This window comes from Octopus sinensis, unplaced genomic scaffold, assembly GCF_006345805.1.
Source record: "Octopus sinensis unplaced genomic scaffold, ASM634580v1 Contig07123, whole genome shotgun sequence".
In the NCBI taxonomy this organism is placed as follows: Eukaryota; Metazoa; Mollusca; class Cephalopoda; order Octopoda; family Octopodidae; genus Octopus; species Octopus sinensis.
The window spans coordinates 172,315-199,270 of record NW_021829853.1 but is presented as its reverse complement, the minus strand read 5'-3'; the positions used below and the strand labels follow the sequence as shown (position 1 = coordinate 199,270).

Genomic DNA, 26,956 nt, shown 5'->3' with positions numbered 1-26,956 from the left:
CACTGGCATCAACCACATTTGGATGGTGCTTTTTACATGCTACTAGCACAGGGGTCACAACTACAATTTCCATTTGATTTGTGTGAGATTTTGATGTTGATATATATATGAGTATTATTCTAAATCAAATATTTTAAAAGTAAATTAGGAAAATTTTACATCATAGTATATCTTCTCAAAATATATATTTAAAATCATTTACCTGGCTTGGCTCCTGCTTCTCAAGAGCTAAGAAAACACTTGCACGTAACTGGGCCTACAGAAAAATAGAAATTTCAAAATTATACCTGAAATCAACAAATCAGCTGATAAATAAACATGTCTTCATTTGTTTTTTTCACAACTGTGAAAAAGTACACATTTCACAGTCACATCAGCTTATAAATATTTCTTCTAATGTATCTTGGGAGAGAAATTTTGTACCAATTTATGCTGTTTTGCTGTATATGTTTTTAAAGATCGTTTTAGCCAAGTCAATCCCAAATGGATTTACTGCAATGTAATAATAATGCGTTGCAGCTTATTGAGCTCCTAATTATCACAGATATTTTTTTTTATATTTATATATCATCATCCTCATTTCAGATCAGTTTTCCCATGCTGGCATCAAAGGAACAGTCTGACAGGGAACCAGTAACCTGCAGGGCAGAGTTGAGCTTCTATGTCATCTTTGGAATGGTTTCTGTGGCTGAAGGTCCTCATTAATGACAACCACTTTACTACAGAGTGTACACGGTGCCTTTTTCATGCCAGCAGCTCTTGTGAGGTTACCATGTAACTTGTAAGACCCACAAATGAATGGATAAATGAAAGTCAGTGGTGCTCATATGGTAAGAACTACATATGTTAACAATTTGATTCAGCTTCATGCAAGCTTCACAGACTCGTAAAACGAAGTTGTTGCTCCATCTGGGCAGGAGATAAATTCAAGATGGCTACTCGATGGTCACTTGCTGTTATTGGTCTGGAGGTAACATCAATTATTTACTCTGTTCTTAAGCAGACAGACAGACAATGTTGGTAGGTACCGGTTGCTGCTATGTTTGGAAGCTGCAGTGTGGTTTATTTCGCAAGATCAGCTTGCTGCAGTTGGTGCTGTTGTTAAGCAACAAGACGGGTAAGGGTGATTAGGTGATGGTCTAGGGTTTAGGGGCAAGAGACCCCAGACCTTGGAAAAAAAAACTTTAGTTCTCTTGTTGTAGTCAAGGGCTCTTCGTTGATGCCCGACACCACTGGGAGGTGGCCATCGAAGTCGCTGGAAATGGAGATCTCCAGGTCCAAATTCTTGAACGACTGCTGCTACACATAGCAGAGCAGAGGGTTGTAGCAGGTTACCTTGAATACAGGCTCCCATCTCAGAATATTGAGCATTTTTATGATCCGGTTTCTCCTCGTCCTCACAGGCCTTTCATTACTACCATTCATGCTTCTATGTAAGAGACCAACAACTGAGCAGAGATGTGAGATTATGAGGCACCTTTGGCACAATGTTTTTTTTACTTGTTTCAGTTATTTGACTGTGGCCATGCTGGAGCACTGCTTTAAAGGGTGTGAGTCGAAGAAATCAACTCCAGGACTTATTCTTTGGTCTCTTTTGCCAAACCAGCATCGGTTGCCAAGCAATGGCAGGGGACAAATACAAACACACAAATACATATATATATATATATATATATATATATATATATATATATATATATATATATGACAGGCTTGTTTCAGTTTCCATCTACCAAATCCACTCACAAGGCTTTGGTAAGCTACAGGCTATAGTAGAAGACACTTGCCAAAGTTGCCACGCAGTGGGACTGAACCTGGAACCATGTGGTTGGGAAGCAAGCTTCTTACCACACAGCCACGCCTGCGCCTGTATATGTCCAATATATCTGCACCTGCTTATAGATACGAATACAAACCTGAAATCTCAAACATAAATCGTCAGCTATAGATACAAAGCAATAGGTGAATAAAAGAAATTAGATATAAAAAAACAGAGAAATATTATCAAAACCACAGAACATTGAAATAAACTAGTGAACTTAATATATTGAACAGACATTATTGGATGTAGACAAAATCACATATTGCCAATACATAAAAGGGGAAATAGTTATAACCTAAGAAATAAGCAATCAAGAACTGTAAACATAGATTTAATTAATGAACATAAACCAATTAACTTTGCTACCTAACGATGTAAACATTAAAAACATAAGATGAACTAAAATGTGACAGAATAACATCACTTTAACCATCAGACATCCAAAATCACAACGGTCGGAAAGCAAACTTCTCAACTACAAAGCAAGGTCCACACCAATATCCATGACTACATTAGTCTGTGTGTTGGCATATATGGATGTCTGTGTGTGTGTGTATGTTTTTATGTTCATTAACCGTTGGTGCAAGGACAATGAAGCTCAAACCAGCAACTCCTTTAATCCCAGGGAATGTCCTAAGGGGGTCTACTTTTTTAAGGGCCACTTAATTGGGGCCCCACTGACGCCACCCCTATTTTTACTGCATTTTAAACTAAATACATGGCATTGGAGTCCAAACTGGAGCAACGACAACGAATTTCATACCATGAACTCCCAGGGAGTATCATAAAGAGATTCAATTTCTGAAGGGCCACTTAAATGAGCCCCACTGACCCCCACTATTTTTATTGCATTTTCCTCACTTCTACGCTTATTAATTAAACTATGATCAGCATCAGTGCTTAGCAAATTGGAAGAAGTAAGTTTGGGCATTCTAAATACCTTCATGTGCATTCAGATTGAGATAAAGATTTATAACAGGTACGTTTCAAGTGTGGTGGTGTGGATATTTATATTTTGTAGTTTACAAAACTTATGTCTAGTATAAAAAATAACTTTACATGCTGGTATAGGTAGGAAGAGGTTGTCATGGTCCAAGTCATTTATTATGGGGAGCGGGGTCATTGCTCCTATAGAATGATACTCCTGTATGTTTCCATGGTCGGATACCTATTGCTAGCCATTTCACAGAGTATATTTGGTGCATATTCTCATGGAATTCACACTTGAGAGGTTGAAGAGTCCTCAGCAGGACAGAACTAAAGGAACTGCCTCACAACCATCTGCTTTCTTTGCCCACTTGCCAACCGCTTCATGGTGTCTACAGTGGAGAATCTCAGTCACCAATCCCTAAAGTATGGTAGGGAGGGAAGTTTCCATCATGGCCCCAAGCACAGTAAGAGGGAAGTCTTGTATACAGTAAAGGAAGGGAGTATCGGTGACCTAAGGTGTGTAGAGTGATGAGGGGAATAGAAAAGAGGTTGATGATAGCAGAAAAACCAAAAGTGAGTCATGAGAGGGAAGAGGAAATAGAGGAGTTCAAATCGAGAGAATACTCATTTGAGACATGTACATTTGCTGAAATAATCAAGGAAGGGAACGGGAGAGAAAGCGAAGTCGTGAAAAGGACCACAATGGGTGGAAGGAGCGAGAGTTTAATGGGACAAAGATAGGGTTATTTGGGATCTAAGGGTGAGGTGATTGGTGAGGTGGACAAAAGAATGGATGATGAGATAAAGGCAAGAGTAGGTGATGGGTGGCAATAGAAGTGGTTCGGTGAAGAAAGAGTGATGGCTGGTAGTAAAGAGTTAGCGGTGAGGGATGATGCAGTTAGCATAGGCGAGGGGAGGGAGAAAAGACGAAGGGTTTCGAGTGATAAAGAGACGGATGAAAGAAGCAGGTAAGCAATAGGTTGATGGGGGAGACGGTGGTAACATTGGTAGTGTGATGGATGGAAGGATAGATAGATAGATGAGACACACATAATAGTGGCTAATTACTGGTATATTTCCGCTTCAAGACACCTAAGTCATATTTCTACGAAATGAAACAAAGACTCGTTTTCGCACTTTTATAAGCTTAGTGCAAGCAAGCGTTGAAAATTTCTAAGAAACACAGGGACACTCCCAAGAACTTTTCAAGCAGAAGACCGGACCGTCACGACAAAACAGTTGAAAAAATTCAGTCGAAGACGGAAGTCTGATAGAAGTTTTGTGGACTTGGAAACGAAAGAATGCCGACAATTTCGACAATTTTTTTGTTTTTTTCCTTATCCAAAAGTACATTCGTATTTACGAGTGCAGCTATTATAATTGTTTGAAGTGTGTGTTTGTGTGTATATATATATATAATATATAAGCAGCGCGAAACTTTAAGTAATAAGTGCAGAGAGGTTTAACTTTAATATATTTCCCCAAAATGAAAAGTTAATTTGAAGCAATGTGGTGCTATGGCTAAAACTTTTGCTGTTGCATTCCGTTGCTAACGCTACGCCGTTGCGAATGGTCGTCGTGTCTGAATCCTGTCTGGACTTGGCTGAGAGGCGATTGCAACGAGAAAACAAACCAAGTCCTGCCATGGCAACTACAACAAAAGAAACACAGAAAGAGGACAGAGTAATTCCATAACACTGTTCTAAAGACATTTCCTCGTTTCTGAGTGATTTAATTAATTAGCAAAAGTTAAAAACGTCCTCAAAAGCGATTTGACAAGTTTTTTCATCACAAGGTAAACAACTCGAAACATCAACATTGGGGGGTTTGCAGGGGGGCAAAATAGGTTCCAGGCCCAATAAATGGCATTGTAAAAGATATCAATAGGTAGAGGAGTGTTCGGTTTTCGTTATTAGACTCACCCGAATCTTTGCCAGTGTGCCGTTTGATTCCAAAGTTTGAACCAAAAGATCTCGCAACTCATTGTCGTCTTCACTGGTAGACATGTTATCAACAACTAGTCTGAGCATGCGCACTACCAACCTCTCAGAACTTCCGCTAAATAGTCGCCCCACCTAACTTTTGATAAAAAATATTTTTATTTCATAATCTTATATTTTATAGTCTTACATATTTTATATAAATCTTTTTTTTTCCTTGTTTGTTTTCTGAGCGAAGAATATCTAAAAGAAAAAAAATTTCATCCTAAATATTTACTTTTATTGAGCAGTTGTTTGAAATTAAATAATTATTATTTTATTCAAATTTTAAATATTTTTCTAAATCAAATTATGCACTTTGAATGCTTGATATTAATACTAAATTGTTATATTTTTTAAAATATTAAAATAATAATATATTTAATATTATTGCGTTATAATTTGGGGCACTACTTGAGAACAGTGGTCCCGGTGCGCGCACTCGCGTAGTCGCGCATCCGCGCTAGCTAGTCGTGACTAGTCGATCCTACGACTACCTAGCAAAGTAAATAAAACACAAAATAAATAATTTTTTTACACAAAGTAAAATTATTTACTTTGTTAAACAAAGTAAATAAAACACAAAAACACAAAGTAAATAATTCTTTAAACAAAGCAAATAACACAAAAACACAGAGACAGGATCGACTAGTCATGACTAGCTAGCGCGGATGCGCGAGTACGCGAGTGCGCGCACTGGGACCACTGTTCTCAAGTAGTACTTAATTTGGTATTTGTTTACAGGATTAATTTTTTTTTTTCATAATTACGTATGAGTTTTGGCGTGGAATTAATTACAATCCATACCCTTTGTCTAATTAAATACCAATTGTATTATTATTGACAGAAGTGGAAAGTTTAGTATAGAACTAACAGTATTAATTTCAAACAACAGAACTGAAGTTGGTTGGTTGTGAGTTTTAAAGCGACCAATCAGAAAACAAAGTGTGTAACGCAACTAACCAATCAAATGTAAGAAGCATTCTGTTTAAACGGTCGGCTTTTAATTTTCAAATATTAGTTGGATTCTAAGTCCGAACCATTCACGTCTTGTTCTCCGACTGTTTTCAACTCATTTATTTTTATTAATTCAACTGAACTTGTTTTCTTTTTTCTGTAAGAAATATTTATTTTATCAATACCAACTTTGTAATTTTTATACAATTTACAAATGAATTTTACTAGTTTTTTTTCAAATTTTCATATTTAAATTCTTTTTTTCTTTCTAGAATTAAAATTCACTCAAAATGCCAGAACAGGATGTTCAACGTCAAAAATCTTACAAGAACCTCGGCCGCGACCTAACAGTAAGTTTTTGGAACATTTCTTGCAATAATAATGGTCAATATTATCGTCCTTTAATCTCGGATGGTATTAATTTAAATACAGTATAATTTTAATCTCCCACACCACCCACCTAACAATCGTTTTATATTCAATTTGTAATTAAAGAGATCATTTAGCCCTACTTATTAAATTTATGCAAGTTTTGTATTACTATTCCAAGGAATGTCTGCTTTTACACATGTACCACGGCTCATAACGGGTGGTCATTTTTCGACTGTTTCAAATTTTTATCGACGAACTCTTTTTAAATAATCTGAATTTACGAACTAAGATTTAAACATTCCGAGTTTTATTGCGTCAGTTTTAAATGACGAAATACAAAAAAAAAATTCAATAAATGTATTGTTTTAAATTACCGTTAATTACGGTAATTACATAACGGGCACTGGCAACGTACTGAGGGTTGTTAATTTTTATTTATGTATATATATATATATATATATATATATATATATATATATTTCGCCTTCCATTCCCGAATAGAATCTACGTCACCTCAAATGGTTGATGAAGGCGTGAACGTCTCCACTCCATAGCTTGTCTTAGAATTCGCGGCTTTTCCCTTTCATCGGATGGTGAAATTACCGATATGAACTCAATCTTAACGGCGACCCCCCCCCCTCTCCCCATACCGTTTGAGGAGCTAGATAAAAAAAAACGAACTTAATTTTATTTTTAAAAGCTATTTAAATGTTTCCTGAAACAAAGGCTGTATCGTTTAAAACCTGTCAAATGCCTTATATTTGAAAGTTTAAATCGTTAACCTTTAACACACTTTGTGTAATTTAAAATATTAATTTATTCTCGTGTTCTTTTGGAATTGTAGTTTTTGGTTGTTTTTCAAAATGTATAGAATTTTATTTAACTATAAAGAATTTCTCTTCTCCACCCACTGGATTTCGAATTGGGAGTATGAGGCAGCGGCGATCAAACAATAAAACCGGTTCGTCGATGCCTTTTTACATCAAGTTCAATATTTTATCCTAACTACAGCAATTATCTTTCTTTTTTTTTCTTTTTTTTCAGGAGATGAGGCGGCGAAGAGCTGAAGTTTCCGTTGAGTTGCGCAAGCAAAAAAAGGATGACCAGACAATGAAGAGAAGAAATATTGGGGATTTGTCTGATGATGCAGTCAGTCCACTTAAAGAGAGGAATCAAGTAAGCTTTTCTTTGATGGCGATAAATCACCAATAGTCATGTCTCTTATCTTTTAATCACAAGTCGCATAACACTATTGAAGATCATGGAACACGCACCTTGTAACCAGTGCTTGGTGCCGTTATTTAACGGATCGAATGAACTTATTCACGTTATTATCGCTCGAGGAAAAGTTTTAATAACTGACCACATGAATCGTGTATACTTCATGGTTTAACACAAACCTTTTTGTCGTTAATGGTTCTGTGATGTCAAACGGTTTTTGTAATGCCTCAAAATAACAAATATTGATGTTTAGTTTTCGGCTATAAAATGGATAAAATCCATGTGTGGTGTTAACTATATAACTTGTATTCATTATTCAAACTTTCAGTAAGATTTAGAAAATTTTTATCAAAAGCTAAAATTTGATAGGAATCGTGTAATTCTTTTTACTGAAACTTTGGTATTCCCCCCCCCCTAATCGAAGCTTTGCTGGAAGTATTTTTTCGAATACATGAAAGAAAAATGTATCAAGAAAACCAGTTTCCGTGCTTATTAAAGTTTCTCTAACGACTTAAAAAACCATCGGAGGAATTCTGGTTTTAAGCACCCCTTATAACCTTTTATTTGCTTACTGCGACCATGCTGGAGCACCGCCTTTAGTCGAAGAAATCTACCCCAGGACTTATTCTTTATAAGCCTAGTACTTATTCTATCGTCCTCTCTTGCCGAACCGCTAGTTACGGGGATGTAAACACACCAACATCGGTTGTCATGCTATGGTACGGGGGACACAAATACATCGGGGCTGAATGCAGAATAGCACCTCTCCTAGAAAAAATGCATTTTTTGTAAAAACATTTTTCGGATTCCTACGTTTCAGATTTCGGAGATTATGAATATGCAATTTTTTTTTTTTTTTTATTTACCCTATCCCTATTTAAAATTTCAAACTTTTCGAAATATTTTTTATCATTTAACCTCCGTTGTCCATGATGGTATGAGTTGAGCGGTTTAACCCGGGCTCGAAGGCTGCACCAGACTCCAGTTGGATTTGGCATGGTTTCTACAGCTGGATACCCTTCCTAATGCCAACCACTCTGAGAGTGTAATGGGTGTTTTTACGTTCCACCGGCACATTTGCCCTTTTGTGTGACATCGGTATCTACCACTACTGCAATTTGCACGGCTTGATGGTTCTTCTGAAGCACGACATAATGGCAAATTGTCTCTGTTATTGCCTCCGTGAGGCCCAATGCTCGAAAGGAGCTCAGCCACTTTATCTCCGTGAGGCCCAGTGCTCGAAAGGTGCTATTTACATGCGACCGGCACATGTGTCGGTTACGTGACAACCAGCATCACCCACGACTGCTATTTCACTTGACTTGATGGATCTCAGGTACAAGTATATTGCCAAAGGTCTCTGTCACTCGTCATTGCCTCTGTGTGTGTGTGTGTATATATATATATATAAAATGACCGGCTTTTTTCAGTTTCTATCTACCTGTAACCAGAACTTTTTATACAAGTCCGAGTTTATAACAGTCAGATGTTTTGCTTAAGTACCAGCAATGGACAACCTTTGAGTGTATCATCACTCCATTGTGTTTATAGGCAGAAAAATAATTAAAAACATGTCAGGGACAAAGAAACAAGGAAGATATCAGGTGATCGTGAGAAGTGCTAGAAATAACGGCTAAATCGCCCTTAAATTTTTTTTTATCGTGAAAGTTCAGGTGTGTAGAACGCATTCGTAAATATTTTCCAAAAATTCAAAAAATTAAAGCTATGGTGGGGATATAAATGGAATGCTTAAACCAGAATTCTGTCAAGCTATGATTTTATTTTTTCTCACAGATTTTAGAAAATATGTCTGTCAATATTTAAAACCAGCTTCAAACCTTGGCGAGTAGAAGGTGGAATTGGTGAATGGAGACCATCTGTGTTTAACATCCATTTTCCAACTACTCCAAGGGTGTAATGAGTGCATGGATTTGGTCAAGTGGTTAACCCCAAGTAATGTGAACAAGACAAATTTTTATTAACCATACTCGTCTGTTTTTTTGGTGCTGAAGTTATTACACGTCTAGTTTATGCAAAATTGCCTGATAGCCCCCAAAGTTTGAGGTCCGGACTAGTGATGGTTATATAAATTTATAGCTTTATGTCAAATGTGATGAATCTTTTTGTTAGTCACAGGTATTTCGTTAATTCACAGCACTCTATATGGTCTATTGTGCCGTTTGTTTTCCAGGGTACCAGTTCTTCCTTGACCCTCAATGAGATCATCTATGGTATTAGTGGTGACTCTGTAGAGGCTCAGCTTGAAGCAACCCAAGCTGCACGACGCTTGCTTTCCAAAGAGAGGAATCCACCCATTGATGCCATCATAACGGCTGGTCTTGTACCAAAGTTAGTTGAATTCCTGAAATGTGTCGGAAGGTAAGGATTTTTTTTTTTTTTTTTTTTTATATAGGGTTTATTCCTTTCTCAATGTCTTTACATTGCTCACTGACCAAGTGGTGTTTTAAATTTGTCTGGAGATTGTTGATCTGGAATTTATCACTGGTCCTAACGTTATTTTAAGTAGAACTTAACTCTTCACGTTTGGTTGCTTGTACCACATCTTGATAATCAAGCTATTATTGGCAGGCAGAATATCTCGAGGTCAAGCAGTACAGAAAATTTGAAGATTTAATTGTTCTTTAGTAGGGGTCTCTGTCTTCACTTGCTCCCAACTTGTATTTCTTGATTGGCTTCTAGACTGGATGTTCTGAGTTCAATTATGGCATTCAGGTCACTCTGCCAAATAGCTCAGCAAGAGTTTGTCATAATAGGGCGTTTTTTTCCTATTCTGTTGTAAAGAATCTTTCATTTGGAGCCAGGGAACTTAGTGGGGTGGATCAAAGCCAATAATCTGCTTCCTGATATTCAATATCTTTGACAAACCTATTTTATTTCAGGCCTGAACTCCAATTTGAAGCTGCCTGGGCCCTGACCAACATTGCTTCTGGTAACAGTGACCAAACCAAAGCCGTAGTTGCTGCTGGCGCTGTCCCTGATTTCATTTCCCTTTTGACATCTGAAGACCTTCATGTCTGTGAGCAAGCAGTCTGGGCCCTTGGTAACATTGCTGGTAAGTATTTTTTATTTTTTTTATATTTTGTCCTTTAATTCTTGCTAGAGCTTCTTCTTGGAATATCGGTTTGCTTTTTCTTCCTTCTTCAGGTGATGGTCCAGAACTGCGAGATTTTGTCACAGAATGTGGTGTCGTAGAGCCTCTTCTTAAACTTGCTAAACGTGACCTTCCTGTAAGTATCTTTTTTTTAACAGATTCCATCTGTGGAGTGGGTTGGAGGATGGATTCTTATTTTAATTTTACATTTTTACTTGTAGGCTGGTTTTCTAAGAAATGTCACCTGGACAATTTCCAACTTGTGTCGAAACAAGAACCCAACCCCATCTTTTGACGTTATTCAGAAATGTCTTCCAATTCTGGCAGCACTTTTACATCATACCGATGCTGAAGTACTCTCTGACACACTCTGGGCATTCTCTTACATCACTGATGGACCAAATGAGAAGATTCAAGCTGTTATTGAAAGCAGTAAGGAATTTTTCTGTTGCATTGTTTGATGTTTCTTCGAATTGTTCTTCAAATTAAAATCAGTTTCTGGAACTTGAGGTTTTGTCTTTTTGCAGATGTCATCCCTCGACTGGTTGAACTGCTGCAACATCCCAAAATATCTGTGATAACTCCTGCCTTAAGAACCGTTGGAAATATTGTGACTGGAGATGACTGTCAAACACAAGTAAGTTGTCATTCAATGTTTTTATTTATGATCACCGTGACCAACCAGGCTATCAGATGTTGCTACACCATCGCTGTTCACAATGCGCTTTGCATTGTTTTAGCCTTCAAATGACGCCGCCCCACTGGCTAAGCGAGCAGGCCAATAGAAGAGTGAGAGAAAGTTGTGGCGAAAGAGTGCAGCAGTGATTGCCACCACCCCCTGCTGGAGCCACGTGAAGCTTTAGGTGTTTTTGCTCAATAAGGACTCACAACACCCAATCTGGGAATCAAAACCGCGATCCTACAACCTTGAGTTCGCTGCCCTAATCACTGGGCCATTGCACCTCCGTATATGATAAATGTAGATGATATACTAAAAAAAATTTTCAGGGCCAGTTTTGTGTTCCTAAACCTTCAGCCTTCAGGTCACTCTGCCAAATATTTGTTTATTCAGTTTGTATTGATTGTAGCTTTGAGATTTCAGTGATGTGATATTTTTGGAATGATATTGTAGGGTAGGTGTGAGACGCCAGATCCGGCCAGTTTGAACATAAAACAGAATATTTAGGGCTGGATTTGGCCAGTTTAAATGCCAAATGGGTTTAATTCTAACAGGAATAGCTTTCCAGTTGGATAGATTTGCTAAAATAAGCTATTGCTATGTTAGAATGCTAGTCTGAATACAAATCTGTTCTTTTTAAAAATTTAAAGTTTGGTTTTTTTAAAATCATTGAAATCTGTTGGGTTCTTTCAATGAGTTTTATACAGAGAAATCTTAAATTTTCTTTTCCCCAGGTTGTTTTGGAAGCAAATGCCTTGCCTGTATTTCATGGATTGTTGAGGCATTCTCGACCTAACATTCAAAAAGAAGCTGCCTGGACCGTCTCCAACATCACTGCTGGCAATTCCAGTCAGATCCAGCAAGTTATCGAGGCTGGCATCATCCCCATTGTTGTTGAAAAGCTGGCAATGGTAAGTTGCCTTTTTATATGATCATTTTATTCTGTTAAAAGTCTTAATTAATTAAACGACCAGTCAACTTATTTGAGTCTGAGGCTTTTATCAAATCAAGTTACAGGACTTGGGGAGGTACTACACCAGTTTTTCAACTGACTTAAACGGCCAACTTGCTGCTACGGAACATGTCCTTAACACTTTCACATCGGGCCCAGAACCATGTATTTGCAAATTTCTGATCACTTGCCTGCCAAAGCAGACCTTACTGATGTTGGTGCAACATAAAAGCACCCAACCCACTCTATAAAACGGTTGGCATTAGGAAGGGCATTCGACCATACCTAAGCAGGCAGAACTTGGCACAGTTCTCTGGTTTATCAGCTTTGGTCAAACTGTCCAACTCATGCCAGCATGGAAGACCCTGCAATGGAATGTTGGGATCTCGGTCACTTATACAATGTGGAAACTGAGTAACCAGCTTTGAACATTAGAACTCTGTAATAGTGTCTTGGGGTTGATGGCATTGAAATCATGGTAGGATTTTATGCCTCAATTTCAAAGCATTCTAATCTTTAAGCAAGGAATTCAAATTTTGGCACAAGGTCCGCAATTTTCAGGGAGAGGTAAACCAGTACTTAACATTCCCAAGGGGATGAAAGACTGTCAACCATGGCAAAAAAGTGCCATTGAGCATTTTGCCTGGCATGCTAACAATTCTGCCAGCTCTCTACCATATTCTAATCTTTGATATTAACCCATTCGATACCACCTCTGGCTCTATAGTACAAATGTCTTTCCATAGATTTTGAATTGAAATCTTCCAAACCTTAGTCGCAATTTATGTTCCTAACACTAGCTTAATGATAACTAAGTTATTTAAAATTGCAAGAAACGCAGAGCATCTGAAAATAAATATGGTAAAGAGTTAAATCAAGTCAAAGGTGTCCGTCCCTGTTGTAATGAATCTTTCATTTGGAGCCAGGGGACTTGATGGGGTTGGATCAAGGCCAATAATCTGCTAAAGTGATTTTATTTGATTCTCTTGTATTCGTACAGTTGACCCTGTTTCAATTTATAATGGTTACTGTTCTTCAGCCAGGTACAACAGCCATAAAAGCATGTAGCTTTCTGTCAATGTTGATGATCAAAGAATGGGTGACAGGGGCTGGTTTCATTGTGGGTAAATGGACTAGAAAAAAAACTGGGATTGGTCTTGCAGATGACCTAAAGTTTTTTGGGTTTTCTTTTTTCCAATTGGAGAGGCAAGTTAAGTGTGAACAGCTGAACCTTGTCTGTTGGTAGTGAGGCACTACTTTTGATTTTTACTTCCATGTATGCCCTGGTGACAAATAACAATTTTTTTTTCTCATTGTATACACAGGGTGACTTCAAGACCCAAAAGGAAGCTGTGTGGGCTGTGACTAACCTGACATCTGGTGGTACTATTGAACAAATCAGTTTCCTTGTTCAGTGTGATGTCATTAAACATTTGTGTGAGCTGTTGGTGATCCGAGATGCAAAAGTGGTCCTGGTGATTCTTGATGCTTTACAAAATATTCTGATGGTAAGTCAACTTCTTGCATAATTAGATCTTTAGTACACTGGATCAATTTCTAGCGGTAAATTCTTCTCAAATTCACCCAAAACTTGTACTTGTGTTAGCTAACCTGGGTTATAGAAATCCCGGCATCTTAAGACATGAACTGAGTGAACAAGTTTCATTTTAATTATTCTCACTCTACTCAGATGAAAAATTATTCCAAGTAATATAATTGTGAGGTTTATTTATTTGGGTGGGGGGTCGGGCGTGCAGGACTGTCATTACTTTTGATTGAATATTAAGGATTCCATTACCATTTTTTTTTTTTTCTCTTTTTATTCTAGGCTGCTGAAAAGTGTGGACAACTGAATTACATGTGCCTTATGATTGAAGAGATTGGTGGTCTTGATAAAATTGAGAACCTTCAGAGCCATGAAAATGAAACAGTTTACAAAGCATCTCTACACCTGATTGAGAAATACTTCTCTGCAGAAGTAAGTACTTAGAATTAGATTAAACAGAATTTGCATTTACTTTGGTTTTTATTGTGAATTTGATTCCTTAAATTATTGGTAATCTTTCTAATGCTAATCTATTTTCCTCTCTTCAGCAGGAGGACGAGAATCTTGGCCCTGAAGCTACTGATGATACTTACAAAATGAAAGTGGAGCAACAAAAAGAAAGCTTCTCGTTCTAAACGGATTTATTTTTGTTTGAATTTGTTTGGTTCTTAATTGTGTAATCTGAATGTGAACCTGTCTGGGTTGAATGCATCTGCTGAGATCACAAAACACGACATTTGATTATATATACATGCACACACACACACACACATTTCCTATATCTATATACATACACACACGTCCAAAATTATTTTATAAATTGTAAAGTTTAATAAAGATATTTTTCTTTATTCTGTGTCTTTTGGCTGCATTTTTTAAATCTCAAGATTTTGGTTTAATGGCATGGATGGCATAATTGATGCTAGTGTCTGAAGACCACTTCCATTTTTTGGTAAGTGGGTTGTATTTTAATCCATGAACAAGTCTCGTGACCAAATTATCTGTTTAAAAAAAGAAAAATAATGAACGGTATTAAATCACTTTACACAGGATTTCTGCATTAAAGTTATTCTAATTAAGATAATGGCTTTATAGGGGACAGAAGAACCATTTTGAGGTTTGTCTACAGGGGCAAGTACAATGGTTTTCTTTAGCAACTATCAAACATTTTTATAGGATATACATTCTATCAAGAGAAAATCATTCTGATAGTGTCCTCCAAGATCTTTTACCATTGTGTAGTAAGAATTTGGAGATTGCTTTTGCAACTTTGTCATTAAAAGTTTTAACCTGAGTGTAATACAATTTTATGTAGTTTCTTAAAACTGGGGTGGGTGAGAGACAAGTGATATTCAAACATTGGTGCTAATCTACTGGTTCAATATTGATGTCTTTTGATTTGGCAGCAAGCCTTAAAGGAGAGGGCTAGAATTAAGTCATTTTACTGCAGTAACCTTTTCAGATATTAGACAGCAGCCATAAATTTTTATTTGAATGGACCCCCACAATTCTGTCGTTTTTGCCAAACCACTAAGTTACAGGGACATAAACACCAACACCAGGTGTCCTGAGTGGGACAGAACCATGGAGGTAAGAAGCTAGCTTCTTACCACAGTGCTGCTTGACCGTTATAATTGCATTTCTCCCCTTTTTGATTGGATCAAAACATTTGCCAACTCTAGAGTGGGCAACTTTTTACACTGACTTATGAAATGGTGGCCAGTCCCACACTCACCATATTTTGCAAACAACTTGCACATACAAGTGCTACCAGTCAAGAACTCTACAAGTGTATGGGGTCATCAGGAGAGAATGCCTACCGTTTCAGGGCCTACCCCTCGACGACATCACTGACATGAGGCCCCACTTGCTAGATCTACTGGTTATTAATTATAGCTCAATATATCTCTGGCCATTGCTCATCTCTTTTTAACCAAACCCAGTGGCTAGCCTTCTCCACTGGGTATCGGTTATGGTGGTATTTACTTTTCGATGAGTTAGGCCTAACAATAACAGTAGTCTCTCACACTATGTCCAACAAACTTCCTTCTGCTAATTAGATACTATTTTACTCTCCAAATAATTCCTTCCCCGTATCATAAACTGAACTTATTTTTCCCAGTTTCTCCATTGTAGAACCTGTCATTTTATAAAGAGCTCAATATACCCCGTTTTCAAACTTTTTATAGTTATTTACAACCAGTGAACTTGGTCACTCAGGAATGAATTCTGTTGGTCATGGAGATGTTGATTCACCAACTTGGTGAAGAAGGTCATGAGAACTTTCTCTAACATAAGAAAACAGAGGCTAAAAAATAAGAGATACTTGGAGAATTTTTTTTTTTTTGCAGTACTTACTCCGTTCAATAATATATTGAAGATCCATTGGAGATATGAATTTATTCCAATTGTGAGTTCCTGGAGCAACTAAATGTAGCAGACGTTCGGCAGCCAGCACACCAAGCAAATAGGAAGACACTGTTTTGTTTATTGTAGTCAGAAAGAGGGAACCACCAGGCTGAAGCAGAAGGAGAAGAAAGGGGATTAGAATAGATTATTTATGGTTGAAATATAAAATTTAAAGTGAGCATTGAACCAACACCATGTGGTTTGGTGTTCAATTCCACTGCAGAGCAAATTGGGTAAGAGTCTTCTACAACAGGGACACTGAGCTACCTTTAGGTAATGTGATGGAGATACATTTTCCTGCAATATCATTATTTTATGTCCCTTTTTTACCCATGCTGGCATGGGTTAGATGGTTCAACAAGCCAGAGGATTGTGTCACTCTATTTTGGCATGGTTTCTGTATGCTGGATAGCCTTTCTAACACTGACCATATCTGGCCCCTCACATATACTTTACAATGTCATTCTAAAAATAAACAATCACACCATCAAAATCTTGAAGCTACAAGATCATACATAATTAATTAAAACCAATGTGAATAAATAAGTTAATTACATTTGACCAAATAATCTGAATGCTTTCGGGTTAAAGGAATGTACTGGGTGCTTTTTTTTTTTTTGTGGCCCTAGTGAAATCTCCAAGTAATTCAGACATTATCAATGTTTTTAGGACTTTATTTAGACAGATTCCTCTCGAGTATGACGAACCATGAATCCTTTCAATCCTTTGTCATCTTGGTGAGATTCAACAATTCAAGAAGGTTGGTCTTCGCAGCTTTGACCCCCATTCTTCTGGGTTTGTCTCTTCCTAAAGTTTCATTAGTGATTGGCCCTTCTTCATTTGACAGCTTTACATACAACACGACCATTTCTCTTGTACACTACATTACATACCACTTACGCCCAAGTTTTCTCTCAAACAGATTTGTATTTTCTTGTACAAACATACTGATTTGGTACATCCAGTGTTGCATATTGGCTTCATTATTTTCTAGTCCTTTTGTGTTCCCTGCATTCACAGCTTACATCTCACTGCCATGTAGCATGGCTGTTCATACACAAGCATCATACAATCTGCCTTTCACTCTGAGAAAGAGGCCCTTTGTTGCTTTCTCCATCATGTTCTTATTTGTAGCAACTATACTTTCAGAACATCCTCCTTCAATGCTAATTTGGTCAACAGCTGCCTAATGCCTTAGGAAACCTCTCGGGCATTTGAGAGAATCTATTTCCTCGCATCTGTGCATCTGTCACATGTCCACTTACTCCATTCATTTACCCTTTAATTCCTTCCACTGCACCAACCGATCGTAGCCGTTTGCCAGCCTGCTCTGGCCCCTGTGTTGGTGGCACATAAAAAACACCCACTATACTCACAGAGTGGTTGGCATTAGGAAGGGCATCCAGCTGTAGAAACACTGCCAAATCAGACTGGAGCCTGGTGCAGCCTCCTGGCTTCCCAGACCCCGGTCGAACCGTCCAACCCATGCTAGCATGGAAAACGGACGTTAAATTATGATGATGATGATGCATCTCCTATGCGTCCGTAGTTTGTAGTGTGTACAATATGAAATTTCTACCGAAACCTTTTCTACATATCAAGCAGAGCTATTTTCCTGAAGTGAACCATCCAACCCATGCCATTACAGAAAACAGAAAATGGTGACAACAACAATGATGGTAGTGGTGGTGATGAGAGAGGAGGAGGAGGAGCAAAAAACACGATCAACGTACCTTCACCAAATTGCAGCAGGATTCAATGAAAGTGTCCACGTCTGCAACATGCTCAACAACTTCAGAGGCTACGACTGCATCAAACGTGTTTCCTTCTGTAGCAACAACATCTTCCACAGTTGAATGGATATATTTCACTTTACACACAATGTTGGGATCATTCCTCAAGTGATTTTGAGCAATTCTGATATTTTCTTCAGACGCATCAATACCAATTACTGTTGCACCTAATCTTGCCAATGGCTACAAGAAATTTAAAAGTGAAATGCTTACATTTATCTAAGACAAAGGAATTGGTAGATGTTCACTCAACTTGTTAGAAATAGCAACGAAATTACCCTCAAATCACATCCAACCACCCTTTATATGGATAAAGTTTGGATTTGAACCTAGAGTGGTGTAGTCCTTGATACACAATATCTTAAAACAAAAGATTAGATGTTATGACAAGTGTGGTTGACCTAAGGCTAAACAATGTCTTTGAGGATTATATTCTTCTAATAGACTTATGGTACATTAACTACACCAAAATTTTCAAGATTTTGAATTTTCATTTTCTCTATATTCCTAATAGGACAGTACATAACAAAGCAGACACTCTATTCACAAGACCATCTAGTTTTAACCAGGTACCCCAGAGCAGTCCAGCTCCTTGATATAGGTCATGGTGGTTCCACTTTGGAATTGACAAATAATATCATGGCTTACGGTATTACTCTATTATTCTTGCAGAAAAAAGTTCTCAGTGATAGGCCAGCATCCTAACCAGGAGGATGTTTAACACTCGTCCACTTTACTCAAATGAAACACATGATAAGCTCAAACTTATCAATCTTTGTTATCCAAAAATGGATTAGCATGCCCGTTGGTGTTCCTGAATGTTACAACTTTCATCGTTCCTTGAAGTTTTTCAAACCAACAACATATATCTCTAACTCTGAAAAATGAAACATTTGATATGAGTTATTATACCTGTGTGAATTATATAAAATATGGATTACTTGATACAGGATCAAATAGTGTGAAGTAACTTATCCAAGAACACAACGGATTAATTGAAAGGGGTTTGATATTGAAACCAAAATGGTCAGTAAATCCAGCATTGAATTTTCCCCACCCACACAAAGCAATATTAAACATCCAGGATTACATAAAGAATATTTTGAGAGAAATTTTGATTGATGAGTTAATGAAATGAAATTTCATGTTTCTATAAAATATTTCATTTTAGTTGTAAAACTTTGGAAATCACTATTTAAGAGAAAGCCATTTTCCCCAGACATCAAAACTCCAAGTCTAAGTTAAAGCATTGCTTGTTGCAGTCATATGGTTGTAATTGTCTTGAGCAATTGTTTTCTCTTACGGCCTCCAGCTGACACAAGCTTTGTGAATGAAATTGGAAAAACAGAAAATGCCAGGAAGGTCATTAAATGGATTGTGTTCTTAGGATAGTAAATTTAATTTGTTTAATACTACAACTTATTGTTTGGATACCTTTAATAGGGACCAATTCTACAGTCTGAGAATATCACTACATCTTACTGCAGAGGCCCAGCAGTTGTTTTGCTGCTTCGTCCTTGTTCTCCAGACAGTCTTAGAGACAAAATAATCAATGATGTAGCTTTTCCACTTCTAATTAAGCCGTAAAAAAAAAGTGATAATAATTGCATTAATTACATTGAAACACACATATGAAGGATTGTTGATAGGCAGAATCATTAGAGCATCAAACAAATTACCTTGCAGTATTTAATTACAGACCATTACGTTCTGAGTTCAAATCCCACCAAGACCAACATTACCATTCATTCTCCCAGGGTCAATAAATGAAAAACCCTTACTATAACTACAAGGCTCAATTTGACTAACCATTCCCACCAAGCTTGTGGCCATGTTATCTGAGTTAGAAACAGTTACACTGATATTCTTGATGTTGCATGCCGGGGTCAATGTAATCGAATGACCCCTTCCCCCAAAATTTCAGGCCTTGTGCCTAGAGTAGAAAAGATTATCTATTTATTACCTCCACCTTATCAAAGGCAGAAGTATTGTTTCAGTTGTGTTTGTTTGTCTGTGGACAAGATATCTCAAGAACCACTGGATGGATTCAGGTGAAACTTTCAGGGATATTTGGCCTCATGACTGGCACAAACTAATTTGGGACTGATCTGGTACCTGACAAGGTTTCAGGATTATTTTTTCCTGTTTTTTTCACTTGATGTTTTAGAGTGGTCGGGTTCATTTTTAGTATTCTCATTTGTGAGAGCAGTCAAGTCATTTTTATTGCTGTTCAGCTCCAAGTTGGCCCTTATTCACTCAACAGTGGTTCTCATTCAGGGTCCACATGACCCTTAGGGGTCCAGTAATCTGATTCTACTTCTACACAAAACATTCAAACAGTCTTTTGGTCACAATTCCTAATAAATATTTAATTATAAAAATAGAGTATGATGATTTTTTTATATGCATCAAATGGCTATGTCACTTTGAAAACTATATATTTCAAACAGGAATTCCACCTCTAACCGACCAATTATTCTGTGCTGATGAAAGGAAATAACCCAGAAATCGCGATACACAGATATTGTTTTGAACTGAATGGGGGTGCTAGAGTCCCTTGTTCGAAAATATAAGGACACAGATCATGTTATATAGCCAGCTGGAAACAATGTCTCCTGGGGCTAAATTACAGCAACATTCGTTCTAAACCAGGCCTGCCATGTTGTGTTGGCAAACAATCTTACTACAATTCTTGACATTTTGGTTTTATTATAACCTCATTAGTGAAACAATTTCTTTACCATATTTACTGAAGTAATGATGGGACAAGCATTTAGGAAATGTTCAACAATCTACATTGGTTAGCACAGAAAACTAGAACTGTTTGAAAAAATATTACCTCAGCAAAAATACCACCACCACATCCAACATCCAAGATTTTTAGACCCTGCAGAGATTTTGAAGGAACACGGTTTGCGTTTGCAGCGTTTTGCAAAGTGGTTTGAATAAACGGTACTCTAACGCTATTCATGGAGTGTAAGGCCTCAAACTCTCCAGTTTCATCCCACCAGAGCTGAGCAAGAGCTGAAAACTTTTCAATTTCTTCTTCATCAATTGTGGTCTGCGCCTTGGGTCGATTTTGTTTGGCTCCTTGGTTATTACGGTAAATGCTTGCAAACCTGGATGAAATAAAATTAGACATATTCTGACAAATGAATACTTATGATCTTAATGAAATAAAGCCTAGCATTTGTTAATAATCCTTCAGTTTGGCATAAAATCAGCAATTTTGAGGGGAAGTCAATCATATTGACCTCACTCCTCAAATGATATTTATCAATCCTATCAACATCAAACAACAATCAAATGGAAATTGTAGTTGTGGCTGATGCCAGTGCCACCTGTCTGGCCCCCTGTACCAGTGGCATGTAAAAAGCACCATCTAAATGTGGTCAATGCCAGCCCCCTTGCCCAGACTGGCTCTTGTGCCAGTAGCACATAAAAAGCACCCACTACACTCTTGGAATGGTTGGCGTTAGGAAGGGCATCCAGCTGTAGAAAACACTGCCAGATCAGATTGGAGACTGATGCAGCCTCCTGGCTTCCCAGACCCCAATGAAACCGTCCAACCCATGCCAGCATGGAAAACGGGCGTTAAACGATGATGATGATGATGATGAATCCCAAAAAATGACAGACAAAGTCACCCTCAGCAGAATTTGAACCCAGAATGTAAAGATGAATGAAATACCACTAAGCATTTTATCCCACTGTGCTAACAACTCTATCTGCTCACCACTCTGGCTTTTGTTAATAACAATCTCTTATTTATTGGATTGTAAAAGCAATGTGGTAGAAGGAATGCAGTATTGAACCAGCATCCCATTAGTCTTCAGTCCCACCAATGTTGGTATGCATTTAATTCTATATTCTTCACTTGTATTTAGTTCTACTTAATTCAATATTATTTCACTGCTGAGAATAGGAACCAAATCTTCTGTAAATGCTACCTGCAAGAGTTCAGTGTCCTCAGCAGAATAAGATTTAGCTCTCATCTACTGAACACCATGAAAATGACAGCTAAGTGCCAGCTATCAAAATCTTTGACAGAACTGGAAAGCAGTTTTCCTTTTGTTTTGTTTTCGACAGCTGACTAAACTGGAGCCGAGCTATACGACAAGATTCTCTCTGTCTCAATATATTATTTATCAACCATGCATGAATAAAAGTTCAAGTCAACCTCTAGCGAAATTGGAAATGCAATGCCTTTAGTCAAATGTGCCATTTCTGCAAACTCTCCTGGCTGTGTTTATTAATATGTTTATCAACATGGAAGTTAATTACAACTTGATGAGCCATAGATTTGAAATCTTAGATATCACTAAATTTCCACACACTAACACTTCTCAAGAAATAGTCACTTTGAGCAGAGATCAGGTGTTGTATGTGGTCACTTAACCTGCAAGAAATAGCAGCAAAGCCCTAACCTACTACTTTTAAATAAATAATTATATTCTGGATAATGTGATACTTGATACACTGTGTCTGAAAAAATCTGGGACATTTACAACTGGAATGTGTTTCATTGTAAGCATGTTCAGTCAGAGTTGACAAGGGATTAACAATAAACAGCTGATCAAAAATGAAATTGCTAAGTAAACCTACACAACTCTGTTTATCCACAACAGAAACACAGTCAACCAAAATGGTTACTGCCATCTTGTGTTTATTACATGGCAAGAACTCTAAAGAATGATGGACTTTAAAGAGATTCAATTTTCCTTATTAAAAGACTAAGAATTAAACTAATCCCCTCACCATATCTTTTTAAAAAACAAGAAATTTGTTGGAGAAATTTGGCACTTCACTGACTAGAAGTACCCTCCTTGACATGATGTTTTAATTTCCCTATTGGTGGGCGTATAAGACTAGAGAACTTGTTAATGATGGAATGATAAGAAGTAATGGATCTGCCTCAAGATTGTTAGCCCCATAAAACAGAGGAATGTCTATGATAGCAAGAAAAATCATTTCAATAGATTCACCAGGTTTCAACTATCATCATGTTAATATTCGTTTCAAACTAAGGCAGCGAGCTGGCAGAATCGTTAGCATGCTGGGCGAAATGCTTAGCGTTACGTTCTGAGTTCAAACTCTGCCAAGGTCAACTTTGCCTTCCATCCTTTCGAGGTCGATTAAATAAGTACCAATTGCGCACTGGGGTCGGTGTAATCAACTGAAACCTTTTGTCTGTCCTTGTTTGTCCCCTCTATGTTTAGCCTCGTGTGGACAATAAAGAAATAGATATTCGTTTCAAATTTTTAGAACAAGGCCAGCAATTTCGAGGCAAGAGGCTAATTGATGTCATCGATGACAGTGATCAACTGGTACTTATTTTATCGACTCCGAAAGGATGGAAGGTGAAGTCGAACGAAATGCCACTAAGCATTTTTCCCCACCTAGTAACGATTCTGTTAGCTCACCGTCTTATCATCATGTTAATATTGGTTAATGTTGTTAATGGTGACCGATGTTCTCAAGACATGCTTTTAGGTTCATCTGAAAAACCAGGATTAATTTCCATCGGTGAAATGCAGAGACTAGCTCAGCTGCGAATTTTAAAGGGGACTTAATGCTTGTACAAATCTCTCACTTATTATCTCCCATCATCAGTTCAACAAACGTTACTTTTTCATGTTTGTATAAAATATATATGTAAACAATGTTTTTTTCCCCCGAGTAGCAGATACAAAATAAACAAGAAGCTAAGATATTTTCAAATTGAGTCAAGGAAAATAATTTCCTGTAACGTTATGTTGAGGATTGGAAGCTGGGAGATAATATACGTGGATTGGAATTCACAATAGATGCGCGTTGTATCATTTATTTACTTAATTACAAGTGTTCGGTGAGGAGAATAAGAGTCTGTGACGTTTAGGTTTTTTGCGTTGCTTCATTTTTTGTTTTCTCCAGGGGCATAAATGTTGTAGAGAACCCCAGAACTGATAATCACCATAAACCTATTTCAATTTGTGCTCCGCTTTGTTTCCTTATTTACCGACAAACTTGAAAAGTTAATATCCTTTAAGAACGCACAATGCTAGATTTTACAGGAAAGGAGGTATGATCGGCTGTCCTAATGTATTACTGGTATTTATCTTCTCCAGAGAGATGAAATATAGGGATAACCTTTTGTTAGAACAGCTGTAAACGTAGAGGAAAGGGGGTAAATAATATGAAGTGTTTATTTCGACATGTTACCTTTATTTAGCTACATCACTTAGGTTCTTCCTTCTTTTTTATTTTGTTTTACTGGGGATAAAATCCTTTTATTTTGGGGGAGGGAAAATGGGATGCAACGATGTTAATGCTGTCAGCCAAGGGCATAAACGACTCCAGCGAAAGAACCTTCTGCCCTCCCTTAGCGCTCACCGGTACACAATATGAACAAAATATTCATAAACTCTACAAGTAAACTAAAATCAAGCTAATTAAAACAACAAACAGAAGCTAGTTTAGTAATATTTACCGAGAAGGACAGCAGAAGAGATTATGGTTAGAGGACAAAACTTTTCGTTTCTGTAGATCGAGTTGTTGTCCCGTTATCTGCCGAACTAAAGGTAGTCGACCAACTTCTAAAATTTTGTCACAACCAACCATCCGGTTGATCGACGATAAATTATGAGAAATTACATGGAATTGTTTTAAAGTCTTTGATTTTCTACAAAATAAGAAATTCCGAAAAAACGTGTTCCCAAGCGTCGCCATGATGAAACAATTCCGCAGTGAATCGTTTGGTTTATTAATTACTAATCTATTAATTTTCATTTGTTTTGCTTATTTCTGTCTGTTTTACACAAATAAATATACAAAATATTTTATTCTTCAAAATAATTGGATCTTTTCGGTTTGAACGGCAGTTTTTAACATAATTTCTCGATAACTAAAAAATTTTTAACTTTCTATACTGGTAGAATGTGTTTATAAAACATCTTTTTCTCTTGGCTTTCTTGAGAAAATTCTGTAGTTTGTAACATGTTTTGTCTTTAATTTCTTGCCTTTCGGCAATTTCAACCAATCACTGATGTCTATTGAGGTAAAAAAAACATTCTGTGCTGTATGACTATGTCCCTCGTTTAAGAAACAGATTGGGTTTATTTACATTTGTGAAGAAAAGAAGATACCCTTCCCCCCACCCCTAACCCTAACCCTAAAACAGATTGAAATGCAATAGATCGATACTAGGGTAATAATTAAGGGTGACAATTTCATATGACAACGCTAGAAAAAACTGCCATTTTTCCCTCGCGGTGTCATATGAAATTGTCACCCATAATTATGACCCTAGAATCGATCTATTGCATTTCAATCTATTTTAGATTTAGGGTTAGTTATGTGTCCATAGCTTACACTTGGTGCATCTTATAGAGTTTCTACCTACGCCTTTTCTACAGATCGAGCACGGCCATCTACCTGAAAGCGTTCGTGATTTGTCTACCTTCCTACTTATTAGGACTTTGGTTTTAGCTAGATTGACTCTAAGGCCCTTCGATTCTAATCCTTGCTTCCACACCTGAAACTTCTCCTCCATTTCTGATAGTGACTCAGCAATTAGAGCAAGGTCATCAGCATAGAGGAGCTCCCAGGGGCATCCTGTCTTGAGTTCTTCCATTATTGCCTGGAGGACTATGATAAATAGGAGGGGGCTGAGAACTGAGCCATGGTGGACCCTTACCTCTACTCAGAATTCTTTACTGTACTTGTTGCCAACCCTCACCTTACTAGCGGCGTCCCTGTACATGGCTCGCACAGCTCTCACTAACCACTCATCTATCCCTAGTTTCCTCATTGACCACCAGATAAGGGATTGGAGGACCCTGTCGAAGGCTTTCTCCATGTCAACGAAAGCCAGGTACAGGGGCTTATCTTTGGCTAGGTATTTCTCCTGCAGCTGCCTTACCAGGAATATAGCATCAGTGGTACTTTTCCCTGGCACGAACCCAAACTGCATCTCATCTAAACTAACTCTCTCTAATTAGTTGGGCTATGACCCTCTCTGTAAACTTCATTACCTGATCCAACAGCTTGATACCTCTGTAATTATTTGTATCTAGGGCGTCACCTTTACCTTTGTAGCAGTTGACTATTATGCTGCTACACCAGTCATTGGGTATGACTCCTTCGTGTATCACCTGATTAACTATACGGGTGACTAGGCTATAGCCGACACTACCAGATATTTTGAGCATCTCTGCAGTGATTCCTGATGGGCCTGGGGCTTTCCCTGTCTTCATGCTTCTAATTGCCTTAACTACCAAGGAACTGTTAACTTGGATAGTTGGTCCCTCTGTTGGGTCAACATTCAGCAGACTCTTTATCCCATTCATTTTCTTTATTCAGCAACCTTTCATTGTGGCATCTCCAAACCTCTCTCTTTGCATCCTCAATTAGCGCAAGTGAACCATCATTCATGCGAACACATTTCTCTCCTACCACATCATGATTCTCTCTCACACACTGTCTTGCAACACGAAACACCTGAAGTCTTTGGTCCTCACAGCGCAGAACATTGGCAAATTTCTTATCTGCTTCCCCTCTGGCTAAATAGACCTGTCTCCTAGCTTTCCTTTTAGCAGTCTGATACAATTCCCTGCTACCACGATTCTTCCAGTCCCTCCAAGCCTGTCTCTTTTCTCTAATAGCCCCGTCTACAACATTGTTCCACCATCACGTTATTTTGGATCGAGAGGGGACTTTGCACAGATCTGGTCAGTGGCTTTCAGCAGGTTGTCCCTCAGAAACGTCCAGTTGTCTTCTACCCCATGTGAAGCTCTATCCCCTTCTACTTCATCAAAGGCTTCAAGTAATATGTCCCTAAATCTCTGTCCATTCACAGGATCTTTAAGCTTCCAGATCCTTCTTCTCCATATTGGTCGTCCTCTTAGTCCTGATCCTAAAGTCACTAACTACCAGTCTATGTTGCGGGGTACATTCTTCACCTGGGAAGGTTTTGGCATTTATAAGCAGCCCTCTTTCCCTCTTTCTGGCGAAGATGTAGTCAATTTGGCTAGTATGTCGACCCGATTGGTAGGTGACTAGGTGGCTGGTAGGTTTCCTGAAGTTAGTGTTGCAAAACATAAGATCATTTGCATCGCAGAACTCCAGCAGCCTAGTTCCCTCCTCGTTGCAGGAACCATAACCATAGCCTCCATGTACACCATGGAAGTCCCCAGCATGTCGTCCA

At 37.9% G+C, this 26,956-nt stretch overlaps 3 protein-coding genes across 5 annotated transcripts in view; 1 reads left to right on the top strand and 2 right to left on the bottom strand.

The window, feature by feature from the left end:
* Positions 1-4,807, bottom strand: part of LOC115227774 — a 45,227-nt gene extending 40,420 nt beyond the window's left edge. For both annotated transcript variants that reach the window (XM_029798507.2, XM_029798508.2), the window contains exons 1-2: positions 4,675-4,807; positions 203-256 (exon numbers count right to left, since the gene is read on the bottom strand). In XM_029798507.2, the coding sequence (XP_029654367.1) occupies positions 203-256; positions 4,675-4,782 (162 nt within the window). In that variant the 5' untranslated portion in view covers positions 4,783-4,807. The remainder of the gene's footprint in view (positions 1-202; positions 257-4,674) is intronic.
* Positions 4,808-5,696: 889 nt separating this feature from the next.
* LOC115227773 (importin subunit alpha-1) lies at positions 5,697-14,421 on the top strand. Of its 2 annotated transcripts, none has more exons than XM_029798505.2 (12): positions 5,697-5,847; positions 5,961-6,038; positions 7,105-7,236; positions 9,473-9,660; positions 10,182-10,354; positions 10,447-10,529; positions 10,615-10,825; positions 10,921-11,030; positions 11,807-11,983; positions 13,350-13,532; positions 13,853-14,002; positions 14,119-14,421. In XM_029798505.2, exons 2-12 carry the CDS (start codon positions 5,979-5,981, stop codon positions 14,203-14,205), a joined length of 1,554 nt encoding a protein of 517 aa, XP_029654365.1. In that variant the 5' UTR covers positions 5,697-5,847; positions 5,961-5,978; the 3' UTR covers positions 14,206-14,421. The 2 variants fall into 2 exon arrangements, with proteins under 2 accessions (XP_029654365.1, XP_036354632.1); XM_036498739.1 differs by having other exon boundaries at positions 5,718-5,843; positions 5,954-6,038; positions 14,119-14,261.
* Positions 14,197-24,492, bottom strand: LOC115227775 (ubiquinone biosynthesis O-methyltransferase, mitochondrial-like). The gene is made up of 5 exons (XM_029798509.2): positions 24,242-24,492; positions 20,612-20,891; positions 17,713-17,955; positions 15,929-16,088; positions 14,197-14,571 (listed from the first exon to the last, which is right to left on the bottom strand). The coding sequence occupies exons 1-5, from the start codon at positions 24,478-24,480 to the stop codon at positions 14,453-14,455; spliced, it is 1,041 nt and encodes a 346-aa protein (XP_029654369.1). The 5' UTR covers positions 24,481-24,492; the 3' UTR covers positions 14,197-14,452.
* Positions 24,493-26,956: the final 2,464 nt, after the last annotated feature.